Source organism: Oncorhynchus nerka, linkage group LG24 (genome assembly GCF_034236695.1).
Source record: "Oncorhynchus nerka isolate Pitt River linkage group LG24, Oner_Uvic_2.0, whole genome shotgun sequence".
In the NCBI taxonomy this organism is placed as follows: Eukaryota; Metazoa; Chordata; class Actinopteri; order Salmoniformes; family Salmonidae; genus Oncorhynchus; species Oncorhynchus nerka.
The window spans coordinates 94756774-94772934 of record NC_088419.1 but is presented as its reverse complement, the minus strand read 5'-3'; the positions used below and the strand labels follow the sequence as shown (position 1 = coordinate 94772934).

At 49.3% G+C, this 16161-nt stretch overlaps 1 protein-coding gene across 1 annotated transcript in view; it reads right to left on the bottom strand.

Moving 5' to 3' along the window:
* The window catches only part of ryk (receptor like tyrosine kinase), a 128669-nt gene that overhangs the window by 14522 nt on the left and 97986 nt on the right, over window positions 1-16161 (bottom strand). The window contains exons 12-14 of the mRNA XM_065009349.1: window positions 13535-13667; window positions 4453-4562; window positions 1900-2059 (exon numbers count right to left, since the gene is read on the bottom strand). Coding sequence (XP_064865421.1) covers window positions 1900-2059; window positions 4453-4562; window positions 13535-13667 — 403 coding nt within the window. The remainder of the gene's footprint in view (window positions 1-1899; window positions 2060-4452; window positions 4563-13534; window positions 13668-16161) is intronic.

The following is a 16161-nucleotide window of genomic DNA, read 5'->3' as shown; positions in this document are numbered from 1 at the left end:
GAGAAGAGAATGAGAGGAGAGAATGAGAGGAGAGAATGAGAGGAGAGAACAGATGAGAGGAGAGAATGAGAGGAGAGAACAGAATGAGAGGAGAGAGAGAAGAGAGGAGAGAATGAGAGGAGAGAACAGAATGAGAGGAGAGAGAATGAGAGAGAGAGAGAATGAGAGAGAGGAGAGAACAGAATGAGAGGAGAGAATGAGAGGAGAGAACAGAATGAGAGGAGAGAATGAGAGGAGAGAATGAGAGGAGAGAACAGAATGAGAGGAGAGAATGAGAGGAGAGAACAGAATGAGAGGAGAGAATGAGAGGAGAGAGAATGAGAGGAGAGAACAGAATGAGAGGAGAGAACAGAATGAGAGGAGAGAGAATGAGAGAGAGAACAGAATGAGAGAGAGAACAGAATGAGAGGAGAGAATGAGAGGAGAGAGGAGAGAATGAGAGGAGAGAACAGAATGAGAGGAGAGAATGAGAGGAGAGAAAGAGGAGAGAACAGAATGAGAGGAGAGAACAGAATGAGAAGAGAGAATGAGAGGAGAGAGAACAGAATGAGAGGAGAGAACAGAATGAGAGGAGAGAATGAGAGGAGAGAAGAGAATGAGAGGAGAGGAGAGAATGAGAGGAGAGAACAGAATGAGAGGAGAGAACAGAATGAGAGGAGAGAACAGAATGAGAGGAGAGAACAGAATGAGAGGAGAGAACAGAATGAGAGGAGAGAACAGAATGAGAGAACAGAATGAGAGGAGAGAATGAGAGGAGAGAATGAGAGGAGAGAATGAGAGGAGAGAATGAGAGGAGAGAACAGAATGAGAGGAGAGAACAGAATGAGAGGAGAGAATGAGAGGAGAGAACAGAATGAGAGGAGAGGAGAGAATGAGAGGAGAGGAGAGAATGAGAGGAGAGAACAGAATGAGAGGAGAGAAGAGGAGAGAATGAGAGGAGAGAACAGAATGAGAAGAGAGAATGAGAGGAGAGAACAGAATGAGAGGAGAGAACAGAATGAGAGGAGAGAACAGAATGAGAGGAGAGAACAGAATGAGAGGAGAGAACAGAATGAGAGGAGAGAACAGAATGAGAGGAGAGAACAGAATGAGAGGAGAGAATGAGAGGAGAGAACAGAATGAGAGGAGAGAATGAGAGGAGAGAACAGAATGAGAGGAGAGAATGAGAGGAGAGAATGAGAGGAGAGAACAGAATGAGAGGAGAGAAGAGAATGAAAAGAGAGAATGAGAGGAGAGAACAGAATGAGAGGAGAGAAGAGAATGAGAGGAGAGAACAGAATGAGAGGAGAGAATGAGAGGAGAGAACAGAATGAGAGAATGAGAGGAGAGAACAGAATGAGAGGAGAGAACAGAATGAGAGGAGAGAACAGAATGAGAGGAGAGAACAGAATGAGAGGAGAGAACAGAATGAGAGGAGAGAGAATGAGAGGAGAGAACAGAATGAGAGGAGAGAACAGAATGAGAGGAGAGAAAAGAATGAGAGGAGAGAACAGAATGAGAGGAGAGAACAGAATGAGAGGAGAGAACAGAATGAGAGGAGAGAACAGAATGAGAGGAGAGAACAGAATGAGAGGAGAGAACAGAATGAGAGGAGAGAATGAGAGGAGAGAACAGAATGAGAGGAGAGAACAGAATGAGAGGAGAGAATGAGAGGAGAGAACAGAATGAGAGGAAAGGAGAGCTCCATGGAGGACTTCCTGCCTGTCTACAGCGTCTCCTCTTACCTCCTACCGCAGCTGAGCGTGTGTGTAGCTGTGTGTGTGTGTAAAGTGTCTGTAACTGTGTGTGTAACGTGTAAGTGTGTGTGTGTGTGTAAAGTGTAAGTGTGTGTGTGTAATGCGTAAGTGTGTGTGTGTGTAACGCATAAGTGTGTGTGTAAGTGTGTGTGTGTGTTCTCACCACATCACTAGCACTAGAGAAGTCATGGTTGAGCAGGCTCTCCAGGGCCATCCAGCGGACCGGCCTGTTCTCGTTGTCTCCCAGACAGTGGTAGTCCATAGGGAACAGGTCTCTGGACAGGGCGTTGTCACAGATCTTCACCTGCATGCTGTCGTCAATACTGTCAGGGAGGAGGGGAGAGGACAGGGTCACGGGGAGAGAGGACAGGGTCACGGGGGAGAGTACAGGGTCACGGGGGGAGAGGACAGGGTCACGGGGAGAGAGGACAGGGTCACGGGGAGAGGAGGGTCACGGGGGAGAGGACAGGGTCACGGGGAGAGGACAGGGTCACGGGGGAGAGGACAGGGTCACGGGGGAGAGGACAGGGTCACGGGGAGAGGACAGGGTCACGGGGGAGAGGACAGGGTCACGGGGGAGAGGACAGGGTCACGGGGGAGAGGACAGGGTCACGGGGGAGAGGACAGGGTCACGGGGGGAGAGGACAGGGTCAGGGGGGGAGAGGACAGGGTCACGGGGGAGAGGACAGGGTCACGGGGGAGAGGACAGGGTCAGGGGGAGAGAGGACAGGGTCACGGGGGAGAGAGGACAGGGTCACGGGGGGAGAGAGGACAGGGTCACGGGGAGAGAGGACAGGGTCACGGGAGAGAGGACAGGGTCACGGGGGAGAGGACAGGGTCACGGGGAGAGAGGACAGGGTCACGGGGAGAGAGGACAGGGTCACGGGGGAGAGGACAGGGTCACGGGGGGAGAGGACAGGGTCACGGGGAGAGAGGACAGGGTCACGGGGAGAGAGGACAGGGTCACGGGGGAGAGGACAGGGTCACGGGGGAGGACGGGAGAGAGGTCACGGGGAGAGAGGACAGGGTCACGGGGGGAGAGGACAGGGTCACGGGGGGAGAGGACAGGGTCACAGAGGGGGGGGAACGTATTAAAAAGATACGCTACGGTCACAAGACGCAGGCCTCCTAATTGTCTCTAGAATTTCTAAGAAAACAGCTGGAGGCAGGGCTTTCTCCTGTAGAGCTCCATTTATATGGAATGGTCTGCCTACCCATGTGAGAGACGCAAACTGTCTCAACCTTTAAATCTTTACTGAAAACTGATCTCTTCATTAGGTCCTATGATTGAGTCTGGCCCAGGAGTGTAAAGGTGAACGGAAAGGCTCTGGAGCAACGAACCGCCCTTGCTGTCTCTGCCTGGCCGGTTCCTCTCTCTCCACTGGGATTCACTGCCTCTAACCCTATTACAGGGGCTGAGTCACTGGCTTACTGGTGCTGTTCCATGCCGTCCCTAGGAGGGGTGCTTCACTTGAGTGGGTTGAGTCACTGACATGATCTTCCTGTCTGGGTTGGCGCCTCCCCTTGGGTTCGTGCCATGGCGGAAATCTTTGTTGGCTATACTCGGCCTTGTCTCAGGATGGTAAGTTGGTGGTTGAAGATATCCCTTCCTGTTTGGCCCTGTCCTTACCCCTCCTGTCTCAGCCTCCAGTATTTATGCTGCAGTAGTTTGTGTCGGGGGGCTAGGGTCAGTCTGTTATATCTGGAGTATTTCTCCTGTCTTATCCAGTGTCCTGTGTGAATTTAAATATGCTCTCTCTAATTCTCTTTCTCATTCTAATTCTCTCTTTCCCTCTCTCTCTGAGAACCTGAGCCCTAGGACCATGCCTCAGGACTACCTGGCATGATGACTCCTTGCTGTCCCCAGTCCATCTGGCCATGCTGCTGTTCCAGTTTCAACTTCCACCTGACTGTGCTGCTGCTCCAGTTTCAACTGTTCTGCCTGCGGCTATGGAACCCTGACCTGTTCACCGGACGAGCTACCTGTCCCAGACCTATTATTTGACCATGCTGGTCATTTATGAACATTTGAACATCTTGGCCATGTTCTGTTATAATCTCCACCCAGCACAGCCAGAAGAGGACTGGCCACCCCACATAGCCTGGTTCCTCTCTAGGTTTCTTCCTAGGTTCTGGCCTTTCTATGGAGTTTTTCCTAGCCACCGTGCTTCTACACCTGCATTGTTTGCTGTTTGTGGTTTTAGGCTGGGTTTCTGTACAGCACTTTGAGATATCAGCTGATGTACGAAGGGCTATATAAATACATTTGATTAATTGAATGATTGATTGATCAAAATGATTTTTTTTTTTAGCAGAAATTCCTTCTGGAACATGTGAACTTTCATGTGACTTAAACTTGTATACTATCTGTAAATACCAATACAATTGTTAAAATGACGAGCCTTGTTGGGTTAAGCCACAGAAAAAGCCAGCAGTCATGATTGGCTGAGATAATGAGTGGGCTGGACCTGCCGAGAGAAGAGTTTAGATTTGGTCTGCCATACAGAAGGCTTCTGTCTATGTTGGTAGTCCTGTCGAATGCGGCTTTAAAAAAAAGTATTGTGTCGAGGAGCTGCATATCTGTCCACTTTCTGGAGGATCACGTTTTGAAAAATCAGTGGAATTCGAGTCTGATACCTAAAGAGAAAACACTGGTCTCCGGATTATTGCCCAAAAGTATTAGCAGTTGAGCTGAGCAGGGTGATAAGATACTCACACACAGTTCCTGGCGGCCAGGTCTTTGTGGATGACCTCTCTCCTGGCCAGGTAGCTCATCCCACATGCGATCTGGATCGCCATGTGGACCAAGTCCTGCTGAGAGACTGCCTAGAAAGACAGGAAGAGAAACTAAACATGAGAGAGTGAAGGGGGAGAAAGAGAGCACAACAGAGAGAGAGAGAGAGAGAGAGAGGGGGAGAGAGCACAACAGAGAGAGGGGGAGAGAGCACAACAGAGAGAGAGAGAGAGAGGGGGAGAGAGCACAACAGAGAGAGGGGGAGAGAGCACAACAGAGAGAGGGGGAGAGAGCACAACAGAGAGAGGGGGAGAGAGCACAACAGAGAGAGGGGGAGAGAGCACAACAGAGAGAGGGGGGAGAGAGCACAACAGAGAGAGGGGGAGAGAGCACAACAGAGAGAGGGGAGGGAGAAAGCACAACAGAGAGAGGGGGAGAGAGCACAACAGGGAGAGGGGGAGAGAGCACAACAGAGAGAGAGGGGGAGAGAGCACAACAGGGAGAGGGGGAGAAAGCACAACAGGGAGAGGGGAGAAAGCACAACAGAGAGAGAGGGGGAGAGAGCACAACAGAGAGAGGGGGAGAGAGCACAACAGAGAGAGAGGGGGAGAGAGCACAACAGAGAGAGAGGGGGAGAGAGCACAACAGAGAGAGAGAGGGGGAGAGAGCACAACAGAGAGAGAGAGGGAGAGAGCACAACAGAGAGGGAGAGCACAACAGAGAGAGGGAGGGAGAGCACAACAGAGAGAGGGAGGGGGAGAGCACAACAGAGAGAGGGAGGGGGAGAGCACAACAGAGAGAGGGAGGGGAGAGCACAACAGAGAGAGGGAGGGGGAGAGCACAACAGAGGGAGGGAGAGAACACAACAGAGAGAGAGGGGGAGAGAGCACAACAGAGAGAGAGGGGGAGAGAGCACAACAGAGAGAGAGGGGGAGAGAGCACAACAGAGAGAGGGGGAGAGAGCACAACAGAGAGAGAGGGGGGAGAGAGCACAACAGAGAGAGAGGGGGAGAGAGCACAACAGAGAGAGAGGGGGAGAGAGCACAACAGAGAGAGAGGGGGAGAGAGCACAACAGAGAGAGAGAGGGGAGAGAGCACAACAGAGAGAGAGAGGGGGAGAGAGCACAACAGAGAGAGGGGGGAGAGAGCACAACAGAGAGAGGGGGGAGAGAGCACAACAGAGAGAGGGAGAGCACAACAGAGAGAGGGAGGGGAGAGCACAACAGAGAGAGGGAGGGGAGAGCACAACAGAGAGAGGGAGGGGGAGAGCACAACAGAGAGAGGGAGGGGGAGAGCACAACAGAGGGAGGGAGAGAACACAACAGAGAGAGGGAGGGGGAGAGCACAACAGAGGGAGGGAGAGAACACAACAGAGAGAGAGAGGGGAGAGAGCACAACAGAGAGAGAGGGGGAGAGAGCACAACAGAGAGAGAGGGGGAGAGAGCACAACAGAGAGAGGGAGGGGAGAGCACAACAGAGAGAGGGAGGGGAGAGCACAACAGAGAGAGGGAGGGGGAGAGAGCACAACAGAGAGAGAGGGGGAGAGAGCACAACAGAGAGAGAGGGGAGAGAGCACAACAGAGAGAGAGGGGGAGAGAGCACAACAGAGAGAGGGAGGGGGAGAGCACAACAGAGAGAGGAGGGGAGAGAGCACAACAGAGAGAGGGAGGGGAGAGAGCACAACAGAGAGAGGGAGGGGAGAGAGCACAACAGAGAGAGGAGGGGGAGAGAGCACAACAGAGAGAGAGGGGGAGAGAGCACAACAGAGAGGGAGGGGGAGAGAGCACAACAGAGAGAGGGAGGGGGAGAGCACAACAGAGAGAGGGAGGGAGAGAGCACAACAGAGAGAGGGAGGGGAGAGAGCACAACAGAGAGAGGGAGGGGGAGAGAGCACAACAGAGAGAGGGAGGGGAGAGAGCACAACAGAGAGAGGGGGAGAAAGCACAACAGAGAGAGGGGAGAAAGCACAACAGAGAGAGAGAGGGGGGAGAGAGCACAACAGAGAGGGAGGGGAGAGAGCACAACAGAGAGAGGGAGGGGGAGAGAGCACAACAGAGAGAGGGAGGGGAGAGAGCACAACAGAGAGAGGGAGGGGGAGAGAGCACAACAGAGAGAGGGAGGGGAGAGAGCACAACAGAGAGAGGGAGGGGGAGAGAGCACAACAGAGAGAGGGAGGGAAAGAGCACAACAGAGAGAGGGGGGAGAAAGCACAACAGAGAGAGGGAGGGGGAGAGAGCACAACAGAGAGAGGGAGGGGAGAGAGCACAACAGAGAGAGGGAGGGAAAGAGCACAACAGAGAGAGGGGGGAGAAAGCACAACAGAGAGAGGGAGGGGGAGAGCACAACAAAGAGAGGGGGGGGGGGGGGGGGGACAGGCCTGAAGGACCCCTGATTAATACAGACACGGAGGTTGCATCCCAAAAGGACCATAGGGCTCTGGTAGTGCACTACAAAGCTAGTAGGTAGTCATTTGGGACAGAAGACAATCTAGTGAGACACGAGGAACCATAAGTTTGCTTCAGTACCATCCTGTTGTCTGTCTAATTAGCCCAGATTTCTGAGCTGAGATCATGATGCTAATCACTGTGGCTTAGCCTAGCGAGATGTACATAAACAGCATATCATGACGCTAATCACTGTGGCTTAGCCTAGCGAGATGTACATAAACAGCATATCATGACGCTAATCACTGTGGCTTAGCCTAGCGAGATGTACATAAACATCTTGTGTTTAAAATGGAAAGGTGACAGAACTAGCCGATGGATGACATGCTGTGTGAACCAGAGAGAGAGGATGGATGAAATGCTGTGTGAACCAGAGAGAGAGGATGGATGACATGCTGTGTGAACCAGAGAGAGAGGATGGATGACATGCTGTGTGAACCAGAGAGAGAGGATGGATGAAATGCTGTGTGAACCAGAGAGAGAGGATGGATGACATGCTGTGTGAACCAGAGAGAGAGGATGGATGACATGCTGTGTGAACCAGAGAGAGAGAAGAGGATGGATGACATGCTGTGTGAGCCAAACAGAGAGAGAGGATGGATGACATGCTGTGTGAACCAGAGAGAGAGAAGAGGATGGATGACATGATGTGTGAGCCAGAGAGAGAGAAGAGGATGGATGACATGCTGTGTGAACCAGAGAGAGAGAAGAGGATGGATGACATGCTGTGTGAACCAGAGAGAGAGAAGAGGATGGATGACATGCTGTGTGAACCAGAGAGAGCGAGAAGAGGATGGATGACATGCTGAGTGAACCAGAGAGAGAGAAAGACGGATGGATGACATGCTGAGTGAACCAGAGAGAGAGAAGAGGATGGATGACATGCTGTGTGAACCAGAGAGAGAGAAGAGGATGGATGACATGCTGTGTGAGCCGATTCCCCTGAAGAGTGAAAGAGAGCACCTGATGTACACCATCAGGGTTTTAACATAACCCCGGCACTGTGTCCCAAATGGCACACTATTCCCCATAGGGCCCTGGTCAAATGTAGTGCACTAAATAGGGAATAGGGTGCCATCTCAGCCCGAGTCAGACACACTGCTGGGGTGAGATGCATTGTGGGCCAGGGGGCTGGCTCTGATGGACACAGCAGAGATTGCCAGCTGTCAAACACACACACACACACACCACACACACACACACACACACACACAGGGAAGAGATTTACAGCTGTTTAATGTTCTGTGTCCTGATCTGTCAGCGTGACTCAACTCGTATTAAATTGGACCCTTTGTGTTAGAGAATAAGACACCAGCGCCTTGCAACATCGTAACGTGATTAAACCCAGAACACGCATACATATCTATATCTATATAAATAAACAAACACACAACACTATAAACGGGGATGTTCGAGCCCTGAATGCTGATTAGCTGACAGCCGTTGTATCAGACAGTATACCACAGGTATAACAAAACGGTTGTTTTTACTGCACTAATTACATTGGTACCAAGTTCATAATAACAAAAAGGCACCTCTCTCTCTACACACAATAGCACGGTCAGATCCATATAGACAGTGGTCGCTTCGTAAAGGATTTTTTTCCATATTTTGTTAAGTTAAAGCCTTATTCTAAAATGAATAAAATAAATTAAAAATCTTTAGCAATCTACACACAATGCCCCATAATGACATCACAATGCCCCATAATGACATCACAATGCCCCATAATGACATCACAATGCCCCATAATGACATCACAATGCCCCATAATGACAAAGAAGCCAAAACAGGTTTTGAAACATTTGCGAATGAACTACTTTGAACTACTTTATTTACACCATTTACCTAGCACCTTACATAAGTATTAAGACACCTTTTCTATGAGACTCGAAATTAATTAAAATTGTTTTTACCCCTCAACATACATACAATACACCATAATGACAAAGAAAAAAACTGGATTTTAGATTTTAAAACATTTATTAAAAATAATCTAAAACCAAAATATCACATTTACATAAGTATTCAGACCCTTTACTCAGAACTTTGATGAAGCACCTTTGGCAGCGATTACAGCCTAGAGTCTTGAGTATGACGCTACAAGCTTGGCACACCTGTATTTGGGGAGTTTCTCCCATTCTTCTCTGCAGATCTCCTCAAGCTCTGTCAGGTTGGATGGGAAGAGTTGCTGCACAGCTATTTTCAGGTCTCTCCAGAGATGTTCGATCGGGTTCAAGTCCGGACTCTGGCTGGGCCACTCAAAGACATTCAGAGACTTCTTCCGAAGCCACTCGTACATTGTCCACGCCTGGCTGTGTGTTTAGGGTCATTGTCCTGTTGGAAGGTGAACCTTCACCCCAGTCCTGAGCATGTTTTCGTCAAGGATCTCTCTGTACTTTGCTCAGTTCATCTTTCCCTCGATCCTGACTAGTCTCCCAGTCCCTGCCGCTGAAAAACATCCCCACAGTATGATGCTGCCACCACCATGCTTCACCGCTTGGCATTCAGGCAAAAGAGTTCAATCTTGGTTTCATCAGACCAGACAATCTTGTTCCTCATGGTCTGAGAGTCCTTTAGGTGCCTTTTTGCATACTCCAAGCGGGCTGTCATGTGCCTTTTAGTGAGGAGTGGCTTCCGTCTGGCCACTCTACCATAAAAGCCTGATCAGTGGAGTGCAGCAGAGATGGGAGAATCTTCCAGAAGGACAACCATCTCCACAGAGGAACTCAGGAGCTTTGTCAGAGTGACCATTGGGTTCTTGGTCACCTCCCTGGCGAAGGCCTTTCTCCCCTGATTGGTCAGTTTGGCCGGGCGGCCAGCTCTAGTGTTGGGGGTTCCAAACTTACATTTAAGGATGATGGAGGCCACTGTATTAATGGGACATTCGATGCTGCCGACATTTGTTGGTACACTTCCCCAGATCTGTGACTTAACACAATCTTGTCATCTCGGGAGCTCTACGGACAATTCCTTCGACCTCATGGCTTGGTTTTTGCTCTGACATGCACGGTCAACTGTGGGACCTTATATAGACAGGTGTGTGCCTTTCCAAATCATGTCCAATCAATTGAATTTACCACAGGTGGACTCCAATCAAGTTGTAGAAACATCTGAAGGATGATCAATGGAAACAGGATTTACCTGAGCTCAATTTAGAGTCTCATAGCAAAGGGTCTGAATACTTATGTGAATAAGTTGGCTCTGTTTGATATATTTTTCCCCCAATTTTGATCTTGTCTCATTGCTGCAACTCCCCAACGGGCTCGAAGGTCGAGTCATGCATTCTCCCGGCATACAGACCGGCATAACGCTACGCTACAGACCGGCATAACGCTACGCTACAGACCGGCATAACGCTACGCTACAGACCGGCATAACGCTACGCTACAGACCGCATAGCGCTACAGACTGGCATTGCGCTACAGACCGGCATAGCGCTACAGACTGGCATAGCGCTACAGACCGGCATAGCGCTACAGACTGGCATAGCGCTACAGACCGGCATAGCGCTACAGACCGGCATAGCGCTACAGACTGGCATAGCGCTACAGACTGGCATAGCGCTACAGACCGGCATAGCGCTACAGACCGGCATAGCGCTACAGACCGGCATAGCGCTACAGACCGGCATAGCGCTACAGACTGGCATTGCGCTACGCTACAGACTGGCATAACGCTACGCTACAGACTGGAATAACGCTACAGACTGGCATAACGCTACAGACTGGCATAACGCTACAGACTGGCATTGCGCTACGCTACAGACTGGAATAACGCTATGCTCCCTACGTGCTTTTCAGACACTTTAGGGTGCCTCCCAAACGGCAACCTAATTCCCCATAGTGTTCTGGTCTAAAGTAGTGCACTATGTGAAGGAATAGGGTGCCATAGTGTTTTGGTCTGAAGTAGCACACTATATAGGGAATAGGGTGCCATTTGAGATACAACCTCAGTCTCCCTCTAACATTACACCAACGATTTATGTCTACATGTTTATTAAGACAGCAAGAGAAAAAAACCTGTTATAAGTATGTCTTTGTTAGGCCCCTACAATCGCCTAAAGTATATTTTGAGAGGATGGATGAGAATAAAAGTGGTGGTGGTGTGTTATCCCAGAGGAAGTTTTCTTTACTGCTATTGAGCAGCAAGCTTCGTCTTGTGATGGAAAATTAGTCGGTAGTCTTTTTTTCTTTCTGCTGCACCTTAAACAAGACTTCTCCTTCTTATTTTAAAAGTGGTGTGTGTGTGTGTGTGTGTGTGTGTGTGTGTGTGTGTGTGCCGAGAGTCTCGGTTCAAGGCGGATTGATCGGTTGGATTTACATTACAGGCATCTCAGAGAACGCCTACGCCAAGTGGATCAAACGACCCCTGGGGTTACCCAGCACAATGAGGTGATTGTCTCTTCATGGGAAACACAGTCTCTGCCCTGAGCCACAGATTAAAGGGGAGTTTAGCAATTCGGGGGAAGAAAAAAATCTAATTTCCCCAGAGTCAGAAGAACTCATGGACACCATTTTAAAATGTCTCTGCATGCAGTTTGAAGGAAGTTGCTAATTAGCATTAGCGCAAATGCTAACTAGGGTTAGCACAACGAGCTGTTCCCATAGACGTCCAGTCATTGCGTTAGTGCTAGTTAGCGTTGGCTTGTGAAACTAACTTAATTTCACGAGTTGATCATAACTCGGTGAAGTAGACAACAGTGCAAAAATCTTGGAAATATCCCTTTAATACACACTGCATTTAAAAAACCCCTGAGAGACATTTTACAGGTCTGGGTATCGGTTGTTGTCAAACTGGTATTTAAGTGCCTATTGCTATAAAACACTATTGTTCTGTGTTAACACTATTACAGAGTTAGGGGGGACGGGGGGGTATGCTAAGGCGGGAAGGTAATGTCTGAACGGTGGGTTGCACAAGCAGCATACAATCAGTTATACTCCAAGGATCCAGACTTACATCTCCCAGCCTACGATTTGCCCCCCAAAAAAGTTTGCCGTCGTCGCGAAATAATTTCTAAAGTCATACAGTGATTTATTAAGACGTGTAATAGACTCCTCAGATGGTATTCAAGAAAATACATGATTTAAACCAAGCAGAAATGAATGATTCGAGCCATTTCTATATGCAAGCGAATCCAGTAATCCTTACGTAGACAATAGACTATTGTTATATTTTACTGTTTACACGAGGGCTCCAGAATGTTCTATCGTTAAATAGAGATTAATTTGGGGCGGCAGGTAGCCTAGTGGTTAGAGCGTTGGACTAGAAACTGAAAGGTTGCAAGACCGAATCCCCGAGCTGACAAGGTAAAAATCTGTTGTTCTGCCCCTGAACAAGGCAGTTAACCCACTGTTCCTAGGCCGTCATTGTAGATAAGAATTTGTTCTTAACGGACTTGCCTAGTTATATAAAAAAGGTAAAATAAAAAATGAAACAATTTTTTAAATTGTCTGCATTTTAATGTGCACTAATATCATAGTCTACAGTGAATTCGCAATAGATTCAATTATTTTCATCAATCTAAACACAATACCCCATAATAACAAAGTTAAAACATATATGTTTAGACATTTTTGTGTGTGTGTATAAATATATATATACTTATTTTCCATCATAATTTGCCAATAAATTCATTAAAAAAATGCTACAATGTGATTTTCTGGAATTTTTTTCTATCATAGTTGAAGTGTACCTATGATGAAAATTACAGGCCTCATCTTTTTAAGTGGGAGAATGTGCAGCTCGCACCGATGTGACCATTTATTTTTATTTTTTTACATTCGCTCAGCCAAGTCAAAAAGGTCATGAGACTATAAAATGGTTGCAGTCTAGAGCCCTGAACATTAATAAACTGTATCAGGTTATTTCCCCCCCACAATTCTTCTATGATATCTTATCCCGAACAGAGGGGGGGAGTAAGCTGGCAAGCGGAGAGTTGCTGGTATCAGATTCTAGATGGCATTGCCTGCCGTTGTGCCCTTAACTCCCCACAACAGCAGCTCCCGGGTGACCCTAGAACCTCTTCAAAACTTGTTTATTTCGGAGGGGTTGAGTTTAAAGCGGAAGTCACATTTCGGTTGGACCTTGTGTGACCAATAAACTGATCATAAAATAATGGTAGGATAGCCATAGAACGGTAGGATGACAGTAGACTAGAGAGGGTTAGGATAATGGTAGGATAGCTATAGAACAGTAGGATGACAGTAGACTAGAGAGAGGGTTGGGATAATGGTAGGATAGCCATAGAACAACAATAGACTAGAGAGGGTTGGGCTAATGGTAGGATAGACATAGAACGGTAGGATGACAGTAGACTAGAGAGAGGGTGGGGATAATGGTAGGATAGCCATAGAACGGTAGGATGACAGTAGACTAGAGAGAGGGTGGGGATAATGGTAGGATAGCCATAGAACGGTAGGATGACAGTAGACTAGAGAGAGGGTGGGGATAATGGTAGGATAGCCATAGAACGGTAGGATGACAGTAGACTAGAGAGAGGGTGGGGATAATGGTAGGATAGCCATAGAACGGTAGGATGACAGTAGACTAGAGAGAGGGTTGGGATAATGGTAGGATAGCCATAGAACGGTAGGATGACAGTAGGGTTAGGAGCTCACCTGTGGGTTGTTGGCTTCGGCCAGCTTGCACTGTCTCAGGAACAGTTTGAGGTTACCCCAGTTCATATAGGGCAGTAGTACCATAGGCTTCTCTCCTTCCTCTGTACACACATGACTGATTGGGAGCAGGTTCCTGTAGGAGAGAGGGGGGGGGGGGACATACTACATCAGTTAGCCTAGCGTTTCCCCAACTCTGGTCCTCAAGTACCCCCTAACAGCAGACGTTTTGTTGTGACCCCGGACAAAAACACATGACTCAACTTGTCAAGAGCTTGAAGATTCGCTGACAAGTAGAATAAGGTGTGCTTGTCCAGGGCCACAACAAAAACATGTACTGGTGGGGATACTGGAGGACCGGAGTTAGAGCTCATGCAGTGGCTAGTGAAAGTATTCACCCCCCCTTGGCATTTTCCTGTTTTGTTGCCTTACAACCTGGAAGGGGGGGTTGTATCATTTGATTTAAACAACAGGCCTACCACTTTGAAGATCAAATCTTTTTTGTTGTGAAACGAACAAGAAATAAAACAACAAAAAAACGGAAAACTTGAGTGTGCATAAATACCCCCCCCAAAGTCAATACTCTGTAGAGCCAGCTTTTGCCTCAATTACAGCTGCAAGTCTCTTGGGGTAGGTCTCTATAAGCTTAGCACATCACTGGGATTTTCACCCAATCTTCAAGGCAAAACTGTTCCAGCTCCTTCAAGTTGGATGGGTTCCTGCTGGTGTGTAGCAGTCTTTAATTCATACCACAAATGTTTAATTAGATTGAGGTCTGGGCTTTGACTAGGCCATCCCAAGTCATTTAAAAATGTTTCCCCTTAAACCACTCGAGTGTTGCTTTAGCAGTACGCTTAGGGTCATTGTCCTCCTGGAAGAGGTTCCCCTCAACAAGGTCCCTGTATTTAGCGCCATCCATCATTCCTTCAATTCTGACCAGTTTCCCAGTCCCTGCCGATGAAAAACAGCATAATGCTGCCACCACCATGCTTCACTGTGGGGATGTTGTTCTTGGGGTGATGAGAGGTGTTGGGTTTGTGCCAGACATAACGTTTTCCTTGATGACCAAAAAGCTCAATTTTAATCTCATCTGACCAGAGTACCGTCTTCCATATGTTTGGGGAGTCTCCCACATGCCTTTTGGCAAACACCAAACTTGTTTTACTTATTTTTTTCTTTAATCAATGGCTTTTTTTCTGGCCACTCCTCTGTAAAGCCCAGCTCTGTTGAGTGTACGGTTTAAAGTGGTCCTATGGACAGATACTTTAATCTCTGTTGTGGAGCTTTGCAGCTCCTTCAGGGTTATCTTTGGTCTCTTCGTTGCCTCTCTGACTAATGCCCTCCTTGCCTGGTCCGTGAGTTTTGGTGGGTGGCCATCACGTGGCAGGTTTGTTGTGGTGCCATATTCTTTACATTTTTTACGGTCTAACTACCTAGCTGCTGCTCAGTGCCCCGCTGTCTACCTACCTAGCTGCTGCTGCTCAGTGCCCCGCTGTCTACCTACCTAGCTGCTGCTGCTGCTGCTCAGTGCCCCGCTGTCTACCTACCTAGCTGCTGCTGCTCAGTGCCCCGCTGTCTACCTACCTAGCTGCTGCTCAGTGCCCCGCTGTCTACCTACCTAGCTGCTGCTCAGTGCCCCGCTGTCTACCTACCTAGCTGCTGCTGCTCAGTGCCCCGCTGTCTACCTACCTAGCTGCTGCTCAGTGCCCCGCTGTCTACCTACCTAGCTGCTGCTCAGTGCCCCGCTGTCTACCTACCTAGCTGCTGCTCAGTGCCCCGCTGTCTACCTACCTAGCTGCTGCTCAGTGCCCCGCTGTCTACCTACCTAGCTGCTGCTGCTCAGTGCCCCGCTGTCTACCTACCTAGCTGCTGCTGCTCAGTGCCCCGCTGTCTACCTACCTAGCTGCTGCTGCTCAGTGCCCCGCTGTCTACCTACCTAGCTGCTGCTGCTCAGTGCCCCGCTGTCTACCTACCTAGCTGCTGCTGCTCAGTGCCCCGCTGTCTACCTACCTAGCTGCTGCTGCTCAGTGCCCCACTGTCTACCTACCTAGCTGCTGCTGCTCAGTGCCCCGCTGTCTACCTACCTAGCTGCTGCTGCTCAGTGCCCCGCTGTCTACCTACCTAGCTGCTGCTGCTCAGTGCCCCGCTGTCTACCTACCTAGCTGCTGCTGCTCAGTGCCCCACTGTCTACCTACCTAGCTGCTGCTCAGTGCCCCACTGTCTACCTACCTAGCTGCTGCTCAGTGCCCCACTGTCTACCTACCTAGCTGCTGCTCAGTGCCCCACTGTCTACCTACCTAGCTGCTGCTGCTCAGTGCCCCACTGTCTACCTACCTAGCTGCTGCTGCTCAGTGCCCCACTGTCTACCTACCTAGCTGCTGCTCAGTGCCCCACTGTCTACCTACCTAGCTGCTGCTGCTGCTCAGTGCCCCACTGTCTACCTACCTAGCTGCTGCTGCTCAGTGCCCCGCTGTCTACCTACCTAGCTGCTGCTCAGTGCCCCGCTGTCTACCTACCTAGCTGCTGCTGCTCAGTGCCCCGCTGTCTACCTACCTAGCTGCTGCTGCTGCTCAGTGCCCCACTGTCTACCTACCTAGCTGCTGCTGCTCAGTGCCCCGCTGTCTACCTAC